At 45.3% G+C, this 19,691-nt stretch overlaps 1 protein-coding gene across 1 annotated transcript in view; it reads left to right on the top strand.

Annotated features, from left to right (window-relative positions):
- XPO6 (exportin 6) overlaps nt 1–19,691 on the top strand; it is a 224,626-nt gene that overhangs the window by 35,643 nt on the left and 169,292 nt on the right. The window contains exon 2 of the mRNA XM_030211002.1: nt 11,316–11,406. Coding sequence (XP_030066862.1) covers nt 11,316–11,406 — 91 coding nt within the window. The remainder of the gene's footprint in view (nt 1–11,315; nt 11,407–19,691) is intronic.

Here is a 19,691-nt window from a genome sequence, read left to right as displayed (position 1 = left end):
CTCCCAGTATTCTCTATCTCCCAGCAGGGTTGGACGCAGCTTATTCAGCTCCTTCAAGAATCTGCCTGGGGTGGCTCCTGTGCTTTTGCCAGTTGTAGCAGGGGTGTTGTGGCTATTGCAGCTCCACTTTAAAGGCACATAGGTTAGCCCTTTCCCTGCCTTACCCTTCCCCCTGCCTTACCCTTCCCCCTATGTGGATGCAGGCATATAGGTTTGCCCTGTCTCTGCCTTTCCCACTCGCTTCTATGTGAATGCAGGCACATCGGTTCGTCCTTTCCGTGCCTTTCCCACGCTTCTGGACCTCCGGAGTGCTTCTGTAGCTGTTGCCTCTAACTTTCCTCACAGCATTAAAAAAACAAAACCGCGACGTGCTTGTTAGCGCTGTGATTCTGAGGCTATCTTCTGTCTGTGCAGCGTGACTGGAGCTCTGACACTCGGTCTGTTGGGGTAAGAGCGTCTTGTAGCTCCTCCGGGGAGGGCCCGCAATTGGGGCGTTTTTGGCGCAAATCCGCCATTTTGAAATTTTCCACCATTTTCGGCGATGGCTGCAGAGGTTGTTAAGCGCTGTTCACGTTGTGGCAAGCGCAGATCAGCAGCGGGGCTCTGTAAATCATGCTCTTCAGACGTCAGGCCCGGCACGAGCATGGCGAGCGATGTCTCTTCCCGCTCGGTGAAGCTGGCAGCAGGGCGCCATCTTGGATGTGCCGCATGGTCCGACCCCCGCAGGAGCGGAGGGGTCTGAGGCCGGAGGGGAGTCTCGGATGGAGGCTACCAGAGGAGCTGCTTGCCCCGGATTGGAACCGGGAAACCAGGGTGAGCCTTTCTCCCCTGAGTTTCTGTTGCTTTTACATAAAGCGTTCATGTTAAAGAGGGCTCTGCCGCAGGTGTCTGAATCTGCATTGCTACCTGGTTCCCCTCCAGTGGAGGCCAGCCTGGGATTGCCGTCAGGCGTTTTTTCCTCAGACAATTGGCTGCAGGAGAAGCCTAGAAGAGTAAATTCCCCTTCAGAGAGTGGTGCACCTCCCCCCTTCCCCCCCCCCCCCCCCCCCCCCCCCCGTGGTTGGGCTGAGGGGTCTGGCAGGCCTTCGTGGTCTGAGGAGCCAGAGGAAGGTGCCGGATTGCCACTGGATCCAGATGATCCCACCACGGTTAGGATTTTCCACTGCGAGGAGCTGCCAGCGCTTATTTCTGACACCTTGCAGGCCCTCTTTATTGAAGGTCCTGCGCTTGGCGAGTCCTCCTCTGGTAATCCGAGGATGGCAAGTACTAAAAAGCCTGCTCGAGCCTTTCCTTTGCATGACTCCATTCAAGAGCTTATTTCGGCTCAATGGGCTGACCCCGAGGGGCCTTTGAAAGTTGCCAGGGCAATGGGGCACTTATACCCTCTTAGTGAGGAGCACTTGGCACGCTTGGCCGTGCCTAAAGTAGATGCCCTAGTTACGGCTGTGATGAAGAAGACTACCCTCCCAGTAGAGGGAGGGGGCGCCCTGAAGGGCATGCAGGACTGACGGCTGGAATCAGCAATGAAACGGTCCTTTGAAATTTCAGACCTAGCCTTACGGGCGTCTGTGTGCAGTTGTTATGCTGCTCGAGCCTGCCTCGTTTGGTTGCAACAGGCAGTGGAACAGCCCGGAGATGGAGCGGAGCCCCTTGTGGAGTTGGCCTTGTCATTATGATCTGGTCAGAGCCTCAGCTAAACGTATGTCTGTGGCAGTGGCCACTCGCCGCCTTCTATGGCTACGGTATTGGGTGGCTGACATGGCCTCTAAGCAAAAGTTGGTGAAGTTGTCCTTCCAGGGCCTTCTCCTATTTGGTGAGGAGTTGGAGAAGATTGTCAAGGGTCTGGGGGATGCTAAACCCCAGCGGTTACCCAAGGATAGGCCGCGGCCTTCTTCCAAGGGTCAGGCGGTTCCCTCCTCTTCCAGACCTCGCTTCCGTGAAGCTAGAAGGTACCGCCCGGGGCGTTCTGCTAGGTTTCCTTTGCGTGCCTGTTTTCAGCAGAGGAACTCCTTTCGCTAGGACAGACGCTCCGCAGCAGCCGGTTCAAGGCCTGGAGTTCATGGGCAACCCTCTCAATGATGGTGCGCTGACCCACTCCTCGATTCCTGCAGTTGGAGGACGTCTTTCCCTCTTTCTCAAGGAGTGGGTCAAGATTACCTCAGATCAGTGGGTTTTGAACCTGATCAAAGACGGCTACAGATTGCAATTTACTGCCCCGGTGAGAGACGTGTTTTTGGCGTCCCGATGCGGCACTGCTGTCAAACGGGCGGCAGTAGAGGAGACCTTGTAAGGCTTGTTGCACTTGGAAGCGGTGATCCCCGTGCTTCCCGCTGAACGCGGCTGCGGTCGTTACTCCATTTATTTTGTGGTGCTGTGAAAAGGCGGGTCTTTTCGGCCCATTCTCGACTTGAAGAAAGTCAACAAGTCACTCACAAGTGCGGCATTTCCACATGGAAACCCTGCGCTCCGTCATTGCAGCGGTTCAGCCAGGAGAGTTTCTCACGTCTCTGGACCTGAAAGAAGCTTACTTGCACATCCCTATTTGGCCCCCGCACCAACGGTTTCTCCGGTTTGCGGTGTTGGGGAAACACTTTCAGTTTCGGCCCTTGCCTTTTGGCCTCGCCAGAGCTCCCCGAACCTTTTCCAAGGTAATGGTGGTAGTAGCTGCCTTTCTCAGGCAAGAGGGTATCCGGGTTCACCTGTACCTCTACGACTGGCTCATCAGAGCGGACTCTGCAGAAGAGAGTTGTCATGTAACAGCCAGAGTGGTCTCAGTACTGCATTCTCTGGGCTGGGTCGTCAATATACCCAAAAGTCACCTGACCCCCTCTCAATCTCTAGAGTATTTGGGGGTTCGGTTCGACACAGCCTCGGGATTGTTTTTTTTTTTTTAACCCGAGCAAAGGAGGTGCAAGCTTCAGAATCAGGTCCGTCTGCTCCTGAGGATGCCTTGCACGCAAGCTTGGGACATTGTCCAGCTATTGGGGTCGATGACGGCCACCCTAGAAGTGGTGCCTTGGGCGAGAGCGCACATGAGACCGCTGCAGTGTTCCCTGCTACAACGTTGGTCTCCCATTTCCCAGGATTATCAGTGCAGACTCAGTTGGCTCCCTGCGGCCCGACTCAGCATGGAGGGGTGGCTCTCAGACAGCAAGCTGCGGCGAGGAATGCCATTAGCACTCCCCGACTGGTGCCTGGTGGTAACCGATGCCAGCCTGAAGGGCTGGGGAGCTCATTGCCAGGAGAGGCATGCCCAGGGTCTGTGGACACTCGAAGAATCGAAGTGGTCCATCAATCGCTTGGAGTTAAAAGCAATTTTCCAGGCGTTGCTGGCCTTTCAATCGACCTTGGAGGGATTGGCTGTCAGAGTGCTGTCGGACAATATGACGGCAGTGGCCTACATAAATTGTCAAGGCGGAACGCAGTGCAGAGCACTGGCCGCGCAGGCCGCTCAGATTTGCCACTGGGCTGAGCTGCATCTACAGTTCCTGTCAGCAGCTCATATTGCAGGTCAGAGCAACGTGCAAGCCGATTATCTAAGCAGACACCACATCGACCCAGTGGAGTGGGAGTTGGCAGACGAAGTGTTCCTTCAACTCTGTGCCAAATGGGGAACGCCCATAGTGGATCTTATGGCGTCAAGCACAAATGCCAAAGTCCCGTGCTTTTACAGCAGACGGAGAGATCCTCGCTTGGCGGGGTTGGTTGCCTTGGCTCAACTCTAGCCTCTGGGCCTCCTATATGTGTTCCTGCCTTGCCCCTTGATAGGGCGAGTACTCCTGCGAATTCAGCTGCACCAGGGAGTGGTGATTCTCATTGCCCCGGATTGGCCCAGGCGGCCCTGTTATGCGGACCTCCGGCGGATGCTGGTGAAGGCTCCTCTTCCTTTGCCTCTGGCACCGAACCTGTTGACGCAGGGCCCGGTAACCATGGAGGACGCCTGCCGCTTTGGTCTTACGGCATGGCTATTGAGAGGGCGCAATTGAGAGACAAGGGCTATTCTAACAAGGTCATCTCCACTCTCTTGCAGGCCCGCAAGCGGTCCACTTCCATTGCATATGCCCAGATTTGGCGCCCATTTGAGGCTTGGTGTGTTCCAAAGGCGATCACACCCATGCGGGCGTCTGTCTCGCCGATACTTGACTTTTTGCAGGATGGTGTACAAAAAGGCTTGGCCTATAATTCCCTGCGGGTGCAAGTGGCAGCATTGGCGTGCTTTCGAGGGAAGGTCGCTGGCCTCTCCTTAGCTGCGCATCCAGACATTGCACGGTTTCTTAGAGGGGTTCTTCGGCTCCATCCTCCCGTGCGGGCACCTTGTCCGGCTTGGAACCTGGGGCTGGTATTGAAGGCTCTGCAGGGTTCACCCTTCGAGCCGCTGCGGCGGGCTTCGGAGAAGGATATGACTTTAAAGGCAGTCTTCTTGGGGGCCATCACATCGGCGAGACGGGTGTCTGAGCTCCAGGCGCTGTCCTGTCGAGACCCATTTCTGCAATTTTCGGAGTCCGGAGTAATGGTATGTACTGTACCTTCCTTCCTGCCTAAGGTGGTTTCTGCATTCACCTAAACCAGCCTATTTTTCTGCCCTCCTTTTCTAGGGAGGAGTTTCCAGAATCCTTTGGGCAGTTGCACCTTTTGGATGTGTGCAAGGACTCTGTTGCAGTACCTGCGAATGACTAATGTTTTCAGGACCTCTGATCACCTTTTTGTATTGTTGTCAGGTCCTCGCAGAGGATCTCCAGCGTCTAAAGCCACTATAGCCCGTTGGCTTAAGGAAGCCCGTTGGCTTTTTCTGCATATCTGCTATCTGGCTGGCCTCCGCCTGACGCCTTTAAGGCACATTCCACAAGAGCGATTTCTTCCTCTTGGGCTGAGACGGGAGCACTCTCTCTTCAAGAGATATGTAGTGCATGTACTTGGGCTTCTAAGCTCTCTTTTGCCTGTCATTACAGGCTGGATGTGGCTGCCAGGAGGAACGCGCTTTTTGGAGCACAAGTGCTTGTGCGTGGTGTGGCTTGTTCCCGCCCTATCTAGTGATTGCTTTGATACATCCCATTTGTAATGGATTCATCTGCTGCTGATGACAAGGGAGAGAAAATTAGGTTCTTACCTTGGTAATTTTCTTTCCTTTAGTCATATCAGATGAATCCATGATCCCTCCCTGATTGGCTCTGTTTTGTGTTCAGTTTTTTTTTTTTTGCAGACATGTTCCCTCATTGGGAGAAGTTGGAAAACAGTCTTCAGGATTTCTGTTCTACTACAGGAGGTTGAGTTCGTCCCTCCTTTGTGTTATTGCTCCTGTTCTGGGGCGTTCGTTGAGGAAAGTTCATGTTATGCTACTTTTATGGTTTAACACTGCTTTGGAAGCTTCAAATACTGAGAGGCAGATGGAGCTAGCCGTCCAGGAGGCACTATGGTTTTCAGTGTTCTCTATCTCCCCCTGCTGGTAGGTGGACACAACCCATTCGTAATGGATTCATCTGCTATGACTAAAGGAAAGAAAATTACCAAGGTAAGAACCTAATTTCCCTTTAGATTCTGCACTGCCAAGCCAACTATCTAATTGTTGGTTCTTGCCTGCTTCTCTGGTCAGGCTCTAGAGTTCAGGAATTATTGCTGAAATAATGCTGAAGAGGCCCTCAAGGAAGAAAGGAGCTGTTCCTAGCTCACTCACTAACGGTATCTGGCAGGGAATCATAGAGCAGCACTGGAAATGGCTCTCGGAAAGCTGCAGTCTACTTTTTTGGTACCTGCAATAAAGGATCTCAGTGAGGGAGACCACAGGCAGAATACTAAAGTTGTCAAAGGAAGTGGTATGTAAAGAGGCCTTGCGATAGGCATTCTTAACTTTTTTTTTTTTTTTTTTTTTTTTTTTTAATCTTAAGTTTCATATCTTAAGACTCTCCTCTGAAGCTCTAATGCTGTTTCTATAAATGCATCCACAAGTATGATACACTAGTATAAACTTTTGACAATGATGACTTGATAGAATGCATTTATAAGTAATTATTTAACAATATTTGTGTATTACTGTGTCGTTTAAAAGAACCAAATATCTGGGGCCATGCAAGCTTGAGCTGACTGCCAGATCTTACGCGAGCCCCAGCTTGATATTGGTATTGGCTTACCTTTTAAGATTCCTGGTGATCTAGGTTCCAACGGGAAGGATCGATGTCCACTCACTCCAAGCCATTTTGGCTCCAGCCTCAAAATGGTCGCTGCGACTTCTAGCGGCAGTCTTGTGGTATTAGTGCTGGTGAATCAGTATTGCTAGCACCCATTTGCTGCTGAATTTTTAACTAGTGTAGAGAGGTTTACAGCAAGCTGTGACTAAGCAGTTTAAGGGTTACATCTAATCTACTGGTTTCAACATTCAGGACTGTGCATTCTGCAAGAAGGTAATATAAAGCTGAATATAATAAAAACAGAAAATTAGGCTGCAGATAATTCAAGTTGTTTCTTCTGTCTGAAAGATAAATCTTTATTGCAGAAAATTCTAGGACAATTCCTTTCAAGTGTCATCACCTGTTCTAGGGAGTAAAGTACGCACATGAGCTGATGCCCTTTATATGTTTTTAGGCTATCCTTTCTTTAGCAACTGAAGTAACTAGGCACCAGTCTGAATATTGAATGGCATCTGGTTAACTACCCCCCCCCAGGCCTTTCTCCAATCTCCCTGGAATCTCCCTGGTGATCTAGGCAGGTCATACAGGTAGCAGTGATGCCCACTTGCTCCTGTCTGTTGCAGATATATGGCCACCACTACTACTACTAATCATTTCTATAGTGCTACAAGACGTACGCAATGCTATACACGTTATATGAAGGTACTTTCTCAGTCCCTAGAGGGCTCACAATCTAAGCTTTTGTACCTGGGGCAATGGAGGGTTAAGTGAGTTGCTCAAGGTCACAAGGAGCTGCAGTGGGAATCGAACCCAGGTTGCCAGGACCAAAGCCTGCTGCACTAACCATTAGGCCACTCCTCTGTCCACGACCCCTAGTGGCAGTTTTATGCTGGCCATTTTGAGACTGGACCTGCAACAGGCTGGAGTGAGTGGACATAGCTTGTGCTGCTGCAATCTCCCTCAGTGGCAATCTTGCTGAATTACCGTTGGAAGTCACAACAGCTGTTTTAACTACAGAGATGGCATGGGTAGGAGCATGTGGGGATTGCTTCTGCCTAAGCTTGCCACTGGAGCACTAGAGCTGTACAGGAGGTCGGGGGGGGGGCTTAATCTGTTTGGGAGGAGGAAGGTGGTGGAATTGGGAATGGGAGCTCTTCCGGTTCAAGGAAGAGGTGGGCGGAGAGGGAGGGAATGGGAGGCATACAGGACACTACGGAGCAGGGAGGAAGAGAGAAACTTGAATATAAACGTTTCCTTAGCGTCCCTCCGGACCGGTCCAGGAAATGACTGGTGGGTTGTGCACTCCTTCCAACAGGTGGAGACTGAGAGTTCTGACTCTACTACTACTTATCATTTCTATAGCACTACAAGGCACATGCAGCGCTGTACACCATACACAGAAAAGACCGTCCCTGCTCAAAGAGCTTACAATCTAGATAAGACAGGCAGACAGAACAATTAAGGGTTAGGGAATAAAGAGGTGAGGATAAAAAGGATAGGGCAAGTGAGGAGTGGTTAGGAGTTAAAAGCAGTGGTAAAGAGGTGGGCTTTAAGTTTGGACTTGAAAACAGCCAAAGAGGGGGCTAGACATACAGGCTCGGGAAGTTTATTCCAGGCGTGAGGTGCAGCAGACTCTAGAGAGCCAATAAGAGCCCTGGCCAACTAGCCTTAGATTCAGTATACTCATTCTCCAGCAGGTGGAATGAAGTGAGCCCTTTAGTCTTCTCTCTCTATATCTTGTGGAGTTTTTCTACTTAAAAAAAAAAAAAAAAAAGTATATATAGATAATTGCAGAGGCTCCATTGTGCATCCGCACCTTGAGAATTGTGTTCAGTTCTGGTCGTCGTATCTTAAAAAAAATATATATATAGATAATTGCAGAGGCTCCATTGTGCATCCGCACCTTGAGAATTGTGTTCAGTTCTGGTCGTCGTATCTTAAAAAAAATATAGTGGAATTAGAAAAGGTTCAAAGAAGAACAACCAAAATGATAAAGGGGATGGAACTCCTCTCGTATGAAGAAAGGCTAAAGAGGTTAGGGCTCTTCAGCTTGGAGAAGAGACGGATGAAGGGCTGTACGATTGAGGTCTACAAAATCCTGAGTGGTGTAGAACGAGTAGAAGTAAATTGATTTTTTACCGTTCCAAAGGTACAAAGACTAAGGGACACTCGAGGAAGTTACATGGAAATACTTTTAAAACAAATAGGAGGAAATATTTTTTCACACAATAAATAGTTAAGCTCTGGAACTCTTTGCCGGAGAATGTGGTAACAGCATTTAACGTATCTGGGTTTAAAAAGGTTTGGACAAATTCCTGGAGGAAAAGTCCATAATCTGCTATTGAGTCAGACTTGGGAAGCAACTGCTTGCCCTGGGATTTGCCCTAGCCGCTTTAGCCTTTCCTCATAGGGAAGTCGTCCCATCCCCTTTATCATTTTCGTCATCCTTCTCTATACCATTTCTAATTCCACTATATCTTTTTTTTAGGATGCGGTTACCAGAATTGAACACAGTATTCAAGGTACGGTCATACCATGGAGCAATACAAAGGCATTGTACTGTCCTCATGTTTGTTTTCCATTCCTTTCCTAATACTTTTCAATACTTCCCACTCACAGGAAGTATCTCTGATTTTGAATAGGGAAATGCCAAAATCAGAACCGCATATTTGCCATTTGGCCTTGCATCAGCTCCTAGGGTCTTCACCAAACATCTAGCCGTAGTAGCAGTGTATCTACACAGGCTAGGAGTGTATGTGTTTCCCTATCTGGACAAATAGCTGGACACATCACAGGAGGGGGTGTCAGTCAATGCGCCTAACTATTCGGTTGTTGGAGTTACTAGGGTTCGTCATTAACTACACTGAGTCCCACCTTCTTCCTGTTCAGCGATGAATACATAGGAGCCCTGCTAGATAAATTACAGGCTCGTGCTTTTCTTCCACAAGTGAGAGAATACACATGATCAGCACTTGCCTCACAAGTCTGAAACAGAAAGCAGGTCACAGCTCGGCAAATGTTGAGATTGATGGGCCACGTGGCCTCAGCAGTGCATGTCACACCCATGGCACAACTCCACGAGAGAAGCCCAATGGACCATAGCTTCCCAGTGGTCTCAGGTGGCTGGGAACCTAGCGGATATCATCCTGATTCCTCCAGATTTGATTCATGCCGTTCTCTAGTGAACAGTTCAGACGAATTTGACTGTGGGACTACATTCCAAATTTCACTCCTCAAAAGGTGCATGGATGCATCCATCCTGGGATGGGAGCTCATGTAGGTGGGCTTCACACCCAGGGGACTTGATCTACTCAGGAAACAAATCACCATATCTATCTCTTTGAGCTCAGGGCCATTTGGAACACTCTCTAAAGGCTTTTAGAGATCGGCTGCAAAACCAACTCTGTAAGGGTTCATCTCAGTGCAATTAGTGCTTATCACCATCTCTGTACAGCCTCTAGTTGTTGACAAAACCCCCGCAAACCTCCAGCTGTGTCATGGGATCTCACCATTGTCCTCACCCAGCTGATGAAAGTTCCTTTTGGGCTGTTTGATTCCTGTCATTAGAAGTATTTGACCTGGAAAGTTGTGTTTGTGGTAGTGGTGGTCACTTTAGCTCACAGAGTCGGTGAGCTTCAGGCACTAGTAGCTGGCCCTGCGCCCTCACTAAGTTTGTTTTTTTTTTTTACCACGATAGAGTAGTTCTCCACATGCACCCGAACTTCCTTCCTAAGGTAGTATCAGAGGTCCATCTTAATAAGTCAGTCGTTCTTCCAACATTTTTCCCAAAACATGCCCATCCTGGTGAGAGTGTACTGTGTACCTGTATTGCAAGTGAGCCTTAGCCTTCTATCTGGAGCAGACTAAAGCCCATAGATAGTCCACCCAACTTTTTGTTTCTTTTGACCCAAACAGGATGGGGTAGCCATCAGCAAATGCACCATTTCAAGTTGGCTAGCAGATTGCATCTCCTTTACTTATGCCCAGGCTGGGCTGACTCTGGAGGGTCATGTCAGGGCTCTTAATGTCAGAGCCATGGCTACATTGGTAGCCCACTTGAGGTCAGCCTCCATAGAGGAGATTTACAAAGCTGCGACATGGTCTTCTGTCCACATGTTCACATCTCTTTACTTCCTTGAGCAGGATACCCAAGACATCTGGTTCGAGCAAGCAGACCTGGAAAATCTGTTTAGTGTCCAGAGTCCAATTCAACACCCTAGGTCCAGTTTTTTATTTTTCTGTTAGAGGCTTCACCTACACAACTAGTAAGCAAATTGTTTCAGGTTAATTGAATAACAGGCCTCGATGTTTCGAGTTCCTATTGTCTTAGCATTGTTTTTGGTGAACCTGGTAGCTATTGATTCCCAGCTGTGAGAACATGAACGCCTGCTTGTTCTCTCTGAAAGCAGTTACTCAACTGTAGCAGGTGTTCTATGAATATAGCAGGCCAATTATTCTCACATATCCTCCCACTTCCCCCTTGGAGTTGAATTCTTAGCTTTTTACAATGACTGAGGGATCCGTGCTCATGGGTCGGGTTGGATGGCACTAGCACATGGACGATCTGACGCTGCTAAAAAGTTCTTCATCTCGCTACTCAGTGCCTGCATTGGACTCCGTCGTATGGCATCACCCAGCTATAAAAATACTTGTCCTGCTGACCTCGAACACCTGCTACAGGTGAGTAACTTTGCTTTATTTTAATTTCTTATATACCGCCTTCAAACCTAAAAGCTGTAGTAGCAGTGGTATATTCAGATATATCTATATTATATATCTATTTAGATATTCTGTCTAGCTATATAGATGTAGCTATATTTCTTTACAACATTATATAGGATTTGAAAGAATAAAAAGAGCAAATTCTTTAACTATGCTGACGTCACACTGCCATACTCATATCACTATGGTGTATTTTGACTAATGTGAGTCTTTTAATTGGAGGAATTAAAGAAAAAATGTGTGATTTGGTCAGATTTGTATAGAGTGGCCTTTTATTTTTAATTAATACAATAAACTATATTTCCATGAGTGACTGACTGACTATTTTTCTACCAATCTTTTCCTATGATAAGCTATGCTTTTGAGAAGAGCCTTATTTTGTTATAAATGGTTGTTATCCAGGAAGAATTTTTAAAAACTTGACGACTTATAAATAGAACAGTGAGCAATTTTCTGCTATCTCTTTGCCAGGCATCCGAAGAGGCCTCTCTTCGAGCTTTGGAAAGTCTGATGACTGAGTTTTTCCACAATTGTACAACTAATGAACGAAAACGTGAAATAGGTAAGTTCAAGATGGAAAGGAATTTTATGGTTTCTCCTATTCCTAATGAGACTCCTCATAATTTATGGTTTTGTCTCTGGGTTCTTTATTCCATGTAATTACTACTATATTTCTTTGAGAGCTAAATATATAATTATTATCTTAACCAGTGAACTTTCAGAGCTCAGATCACTAGCAGTCTCCATGTTCATGCAGAAACAAAAAAAGGCAAAGATCTGCCACAGAAATAGCAAACCAGAAGAAAAAAAGCAGATCAAAAAAGACAAAAAAATGGAACAGGAGGGTAACAGAAGAAGTGGTTTATTACAAGTTACCCGACGTGGCCACGTGTCACCCTCAGGCTGCATCAGGGGTACAAAAAAAACTACAAAATAAAAATACATCACATTGTATATCCTATATAATAAAAGGCACCTCCAACATTCTGAAGCTGACTGCATGGCTGAGGCATTCCTGCTCTCTGTATCCATCTCCTGAATTGACATCACGTACTTCCGGGTTCGTCACAAGCAGAAGTGACCAACCACATGAGGTTGGGAGGTGCATTCTATTAAATAGGATTGGTCAGTTCCTTGAAGCACAGCCAGAGCTCAGCGTCCTGCACAGAAACGCTCAAACACCAGAGGGAGGGAGGGGGGGCCTGACACCGGGGGGGGGGGGGCATCTCTGTCACACACACACACACACTCTCTCTCTCTCTCTCTCTCTCTCTCTCTCTCTCTCTCTCTCTCTCTCTCTCACACAGTCAATGTCTTTCTCTCACTCTCACACACTGTCTCTCACACTCTCTGTGTCACACTGTATCACATTCATTCTCTATGTGCCACACTGTATCACATTCACTCTCGTGGTGTCATACACTCAGTCTCACATAGAGTCTGTGTCTCACACATACTGTATCTGTGTGAAACACACTCTCTCTCTCACACAGACGCACTCGCACCCAGACTCACTCTTACACACACACTCGCACATTCACTCTCTCTCTCTCTCTCACTCACACACAGTCACTCTCACATACACTCTCTCAAACATACACACTCCGAGGAAAACCTTGCTAGCGCCCGTTTCATTTGTATCAGAAACGGGCCTTTTTACTAGTTTTATAATAAAACATATCTAAAACCACAATCAAATCATGTAAAAGAAAAACAGATCAAATCTAAAAACATAATACAATAAAATGTAAAATCAATATCAGTTCAAAACATTCAGATTAAATATGCATGCAATAAAATAATTTTAATACAAGACATAAGATATCAACAAAAATAATATCAACACAAAATATATATCAACAGAAGTGCATAAGACAAATAGGTGGAGATATACAACGCTAAAATAACTGAATGACCGTACATACTAAATATCACCTACCTAGTAGGGTAAAAAGCTAAGTGAACCCCTAAAAGTAGCCATACAACCACCTAAAAAAATGCAAAATAAAATAAAATCTCACAATGCTTAGCCTCAATCGCCGTCTCTTATGCACATTCACTTTTATGCACATTCAATGATCTAAAAATATTGAAATTAATATTCACTTAATATTTAGTAATTTTTTGTTAAAAAGTAAGAATCAGTGGGTTTCCATGTTCTAAGAGCAACTCAAATCAATAGAAATTAAGAAAAATTAACTTTAGTGTAAACACTACCTAAAAACATCATACTGTTCTGTGACAATCACATATACCCTGATGATGACACTTGAATTATGTAAACTGATTGCATATATTGAAGGAAGAATGTCGAGCTTTTGAGAGAAGAATTTTATGTAGTAGCAGACTCGCAAAACACCATCTACTACACTTATTTCCATTTCTTCACCACATCTGTTTTGAAGAAGGGTTATCTCATCAAAACTTTCATTTTATTGCTTAACACTTGGTGAAGGGAGGGCTGTTTCTCTTACATGTGTGTAACTTTTTGTTGATTCTTTGAGTTCAATTTCTTTATTGCTTTTGTTGGCGGTTTCTTCTGCAAATTACTGCATCTGAAGACATGACTTCACAAGTTCTGACTTCCCTTTTGTTGGATTGACTCCCTGCAACCAAGCCACGTCCATTAGCAATACACTTAGGCACTTTTATCTGTGATTGAAACAAGGATTTTTTTCTTTGATTGTTTCCAAGTGCGTTGACCACGATTAACCTGTGACGCAGGCATACACATGCCAAAACACTGCCCATGTCAGGTTGATTTATTAAAGGCTTGCTGATTGTCCCACTCTTGAAAGTCCTTGTGTTCTTCTTTTTTGCAGTCTTTGTTTCTTTATTCTTGACCCTTTCTGAGTTGAAACTCCCTCGACCCAGGGGAATGGAAGTTGTTGATCAAGGCCTTCCAGTTGATTGCACAGAGGTGAGGAACACTAGCTGTGGACCTGATTGCTTCAAGCTGCAACACAAAGGTGTCTCGCTTTTCATGAGAAGAAGAGAGCTTGATTCCAAGGAGATTGATGTGTTAATTCCAGCTTTGACCGACGATGGAGTTGCTGAATAGTTTTCCTCCCTGGCTGATAAGGAGAGTGCTACACAGGATTCTTGCGCATCCAGGCAAGGTCGTACTGATAACTGCAGGCGCAGGCTGGCCCAGGCACCCCGGTTATGCAGCTTTGATGCAGCTTTTCATAGACAAGCCTTTCTGGCTTCCAGTTCTTCAGAACCTACTTTCTCAGGGGCCCATAACAATGAAGCATGTATCCCAGTTTGGTGTTACAACTTGGCTCTTGAAAAGTCAAAGTTGAGGAAGAAGGGCTTTTTTGAAGATGTCATTGCCACTGTTCTTCAGGCCAGAAGAAAGCATTCTACTTCATTTGTATATGCATGGGTTTGGAGAGTTTTCAAAGCTTGTCGTTCAGAAAGGGCCATCCCTCCTTTTCAGTCCTGCCTCAAATTTTGGCCTTTTTTGCAGGAAGGTTTTAAAAAAGGGCCTGGCATATAACAGAGTTCAGGTTGTGGCCTTGGACTGTTTGAGTACACCTTTTGCACTTCGCCCTGGACTGTTTTAGAGGACACCTTTTGCACTCCTCTCTGGCTGCTTATCCAGATGTTCAGTTCCTCAAATGGTTCAAGTTAAGCCTCCTCTGTGTGCTTTGCCCTGACTGGAGCCTCAGTTTGTTCCTAAGGCTCTTCAGAAGTCCCCTCCTTTTGAACCTCTTAAGAAAGCAAACTTGAAGTCATTTTTTTTTTTCTGGTTAGTATTTCATCTGCTAGACTACTTTCCGAGTTTCAGGCATTATTTATTCCTCTGCTTCTCTGAGGCTGGGGTCGCAATTCTGACAGCTCCGTCCTTCATGCCGAAAATTTTGTCTTCCTTCTATCTCAATTAGCCATTGTTCCTGCCATCTTTCTGGAGGAGGACTCTTAAGAGGGATTTTCATTCACTGCTTCTTCTCAATGTCTGCAGAGTTTTTCTTCAGTATCTGGAGGCTACCAATGAGTTTCACTGCTCAGATTGTGTTTTTGTTCTTTTTTGCAGGTCCCAACAAGGGGCCTTTAAAGTAACAATTGCCCATTGGATTAAGACTGGGGTTCTCAACCCAGTCTTCGGGACCTGCATAGACAATCAGGTTTTCAAGATTCCCTCAATGAAAATGCATGAGATAAATTTACATGTATTACTGCCATTCTATGGAAATCTATGTCATGCATGTTTATTGTGGATATCATGAAAACTTGACTAGCTTAGTGTGTCCCGAGGATTGGGGTGAGAAACCCTGGATTAAGGAATCCATTTCTTCAGTGTATGTTTTTCAGTTAAACAATTGCCTGTCTCTTTAAGAGCTCACGCTACCAGTTTGTGGCTGGAATTTCCCGCATTGTCTCTTGAGGATATCTGTAGATTGGCTAAGTGGTATTCATTGCACACATTTTCCAAACATCATCGCTTAGACATTGCAGCTAGATTGGAAGCTTCTTTATAGGCATTCGTGCTTTCTGCGGGCGTTTCTGTGGCCTGCTCTGTGTGAGGACTGCTTTGCTACATCCCATAAGTTTCTAGATTCATCTGCTCTGATGCTAAGGAAGAAAAAATTATGTATTGCCTGATAATTTTCTTTCTTTTAGTCATAGCAGATGAATCCAGAAGCCCACCCTCAAGTGGCTGTGTTTGCTGCGTTGGTTTCTGGTTTTTGAATTGTTCTTCCAGTTGTGTCCTTTGTTCATTCTTGTTTTGCTCTGTTCTGTGAGGAAGGAGAAGTTCTGATTGTTTGCTGTTCCTTTTGCTTTGATATGAGAAATACGGGATCACCAGGAGCCTTACCATCCTATATGGCTGAGTTCAGCTCTGAAATCTATCTCCACCTGCTGGTAGATGGTCATAACCCATAAGTTTCTGGATTCATCAGGTATGACTAAACAAAAGAAAAATATCAGGTAAGTCAGTCTTTTTCAATAGGCTGATAATGTGATCAAGACTCTCCAAAACAAATTGAGTAGAGATTATATAGAATCCAACAAAAGGTTTTTGATGGGCTGCAGAATATTTTTTGTTGATTCTCTCATATATTCTTGTTGTTTTGGTAGTCTTGCTTTTGTTACTAAATTACTATTAGAGGATTGAAGAGACCATTCAGTTCTAAATATCAAAAACGCTTCAATGTCTGAAATCTATTTCTTGGAATCTGTTGAAAATCAAAAGTGTTACTTTTTCTCCTGAAGAATCTTGAAGAAATTCTTCCTTCAGCTTTTCTTCTGCGATATGCTACTGGGAGATGTAATTGAAACTGTCTAGTGGCTTTAAGAGGCATTCTTGATTCTTTTCCAAGTTTTGCTCCTGTGTTTAATAATAGGTGAAGTTGTATCAGTGGAGAAATATTTAAATCAATCCACTCTGTACCAAAACAAACTGGGAACTGCTGTACTAAAGTAGACCTTCTCTAATTGGGCAGCAGGTTGTGTATCCTTATGTCCATGCAAGATTGATCTTGGATATGTCAAGACCCACAATTTAGGGCCATTGGTTGAGTCAGCTCATCTAAGGTCAGCCTTTATTACACAGAATTGCAAAACTGAAACGTAATCTAGAAACAATAGATTGTAAAAGTTTCTGTACTGACTTCTGTTCGATCAGGCTATTCTTTAGGGGATTATAGCCCAATGCTATTCCCACCTGTGGACTGGTTGTATGATTTTAGGTTGACTTGCATGGTAGAACTTTTTTATTTTATTTTTAAATCTTTAAACAATTTGCTGTCCATTTGGCAGGTTGTTACTTCCCACCTCCCTCCTCCCCATTTTTTTGAAAGCAACCTTTAGCTAGGTGTTACAATGTGGGACTGTGAATTGCTTGTCTTTTACAGAATGTAAATGGCTTAACCTGTAACGGATGTTCTCTGATAACAGCAGTTCACCAATCACACAAACCAGTCTTTCCCTCCCTTTCCATCTGGAGCTGAGATTATCATCTTAATTACAGAAATGAAATTCATGGGAACTGCCATACATAACTTGGGTCCTCCAAGAGCAAGGGAAATTCAATGCCATCAGGATAATGTTGATCCATTTCAACTATGGTATGGTCAGGCAAATGGCAATTTGTAGGATTCTCCCAAGTTTTTTGGGTGTTTATTTACACCTTCAAAAAAGTTGTATTTGCCTTTGCTGAACTTACACTTATTCATTTCTATTAAGTTGCATCAATATGGTCGGTAACTTTTTGGGGTTTTTTGTTTGAGTCCAGTTTTAACCATTTTGCCTTGCACTTATGTCGGACTTACCTGTCTATAGTTTTCAGATTCCATTTCCTATCTTCTTTGCTTGTTCATGTTGCATCTAAACTGTTCATTGAGGATTTCAGCCACTTTATATATGAATGCAGACCATATTTCCTTTCTCATATATATACATATATATATATATATATATATATATATATATACAGTGCACTCCATTTAAGAGCACGTCGGATAAGCGCATGCTCTGTTTAACTGCATGCCGTACTTCGGTCCCGTTTTTGGCGCCATCAATATCTGTGGGGACAAACTTTGATTTAGCGCACTACTGATAAGTGCAAGATTCGCTTATATGCATGGTTTAAGAATGCTCCTTTGCAGGAAAAACTCCGCATAAACGCACGCACGGAATATGGAAGCCGATTGGTGTGTGACAACAAACGAGATTCCATATCATCATGCTGATCAATCCATAGACTGGTGTGTAGCTGGTAGATGGACACAACCCATTGAATCCATAGACTGGTGGGTTGTGTCCATCTACCAGCTACACACCAGTCTATGGATTGATCAGCTATGATTAATGGAAAGAAAATTATCAGGTATGATACATAATTTTACCTTTCAAATTTACCGCCCCTTTAAGTGCCACAGGCAGAATAAGCGAAAGAATGTTGTTAGAGTGTACACTGGTGTCGTCGTCGCGCAACTGTAAGATTTTAACACTGGCTGAACGAATAGAAGTTCTTAAAAAATTAGAAAACAAACAAAGTCAAGCATCTATTGCTAAAGAATATGGTGTCAGTCCCAGTCAAATTTCACATATCTTGAAGCAGAAAGACCAGCTTCTGGAAGACTGGCAAAACAATACGAAAACGTGCAGGAAAAGCTGAGGAGGTAGAAAATGCTGTTCTTTGGTGGTTTTCTCAAGTCAGGAGCAGACAGTTTCCTGTCAGTGGTCCACTGCTTATGGAGAAAGCTAATCAGCTAGCTGAAAGTCTTGGACTAACTGAATTCAAAGCCACTATTGGATGGTTGGAAAGATGGAAGGAGAGGAACAACATAAAATTCAAGAAACAGCATGGTGAACAACAAGCCGCTGATGACTTTGGTGCTAAAAATTGGGTTGTTTCAGCTCTTCCTACCATCTTGAACAAGTTTGCACCTCGTGACATTTTCAATGCTGACGAAAATGGTCTCTATTGGCGAGCGATTCCTGATGTAACACTTGCATTCAAACAAGCCGAAACTACAGGAGGTAAAATGTCGACGGACCGACTGACGAACCTCCTTTGCTGCAATATGGATGGGAGTGAGAAGTTGGAACCCCTCGTCATTGGAAAGAGCAAACAGCCCCGTTGCTTCAGGAATGTTAACATAGTAGATGACGGCAGAAAAAGACCTGTATGGTCCATCCAGTCTGCCCAACAAGATAAACTCATTTTGTGTATACCTTACCTTGATTTGTATCTGTCATTTTCAGGGCACAGACCGTATAAGTGTGCCCAGCACTATCCTTGCCTCCCAACCACCAGCCCCACCTCCCACCATCGGCTCTGGCACAGACCGTATAAGTCTGCCCAGCATTATCCCCGCCTCCCAACCACCGGCCCCGCCTCCCACCACCGGCTATGCCACCCAATCTCAGCTAAGCTTCTGAGGATCCATTCCCTCGGAACAGGATTTCTTTGTTTATCCCACGCATGTTTGAATTCTGTTACCATTTTCCTCTCCACCACCTCCCGTGGGAGGGCATTCCAAGCATCCACCACTCTGTCCGTGAAAAAATAATTCCTGACATTTTTCTTGAGTCTGCCCTCCTTCAATCTCATTTCGTGCCCTCTAGTTCTACCTCCTTCCCATCTCCGGAAAAGGTTCGTTTGTGGATTAATACCTTTCAAATATTTGAACGTCTGTATCATATCACCCCTGTTTCTCCTTTCCTCCAGGGTATACATGTTCAGGTCAGCAAGTCTCTCCTCATACGTCTTGTAACGCAAATCCCATACCATTCTTGTAGCTTTTCTTTGCACCGCTTCAGTTCTTTTTACATCCTTAGCAAGATACGGCCTCCAGAACTGAACACAATACTCCAGGTCTGGCCTCACCAACGACTTATACAGGGGCATTAAAACCTCTTTTCTTCTGGTGGTCACTTCCCTCTCTATACAGCCTAGCAAACTTCTACTTACGGCCACCGCCTTGTCACACTGTTTCGTTGCCTTCAGATCCTCAGATACTATCACCCCAAGATCCCTCTCCCCTTTGGTACCTATCAGACTTTCACCACCTAACACGTCTCCTGTGGATTTCTACTCCCTAAGTGCATCACTTTGCATTTCTTTGCATTGAATTTTAATTGCGAAACCTTAGACCATTCTTCTAACTTCCGCAGATCCTTTTTCATGTTTTCCACTCCCTCCTGGGTGTCCACTCTGTTACAAATCTTTGTATCATCCACAAAAAGGCAAACTTTACCTTCTAACCCTTCAGCAATGTCACTCACAAATATATTGAACAGAATCGGTCCCAGCACCGATTCCTGAGGCACTCCACTGCTCACCTTTCCCTCATCCGAGTGAATTCCATTCACCACCACCCGCTGGCGTCTGTC

The sequence above is a fragment of the Microcaecilia unicolor genome, chromosome 8, assembly GCF_901765095.1.
Source record: "Microcaecilia unicolor chromosome 8, aMicUni1.1, whole genome shotgun sequence".
Taxonomy (NCBI): Eukaryota; Metazoa; Chordata; class Amphibia; order Gymnophiona; family Siphonopidae; genus Microcaecilia; species Microcaecilia unicolor.
Note: the sequence above shows the minus strand (reverse complement) of the source record. Positions and strands in the feature narration are given on the sequence as shown.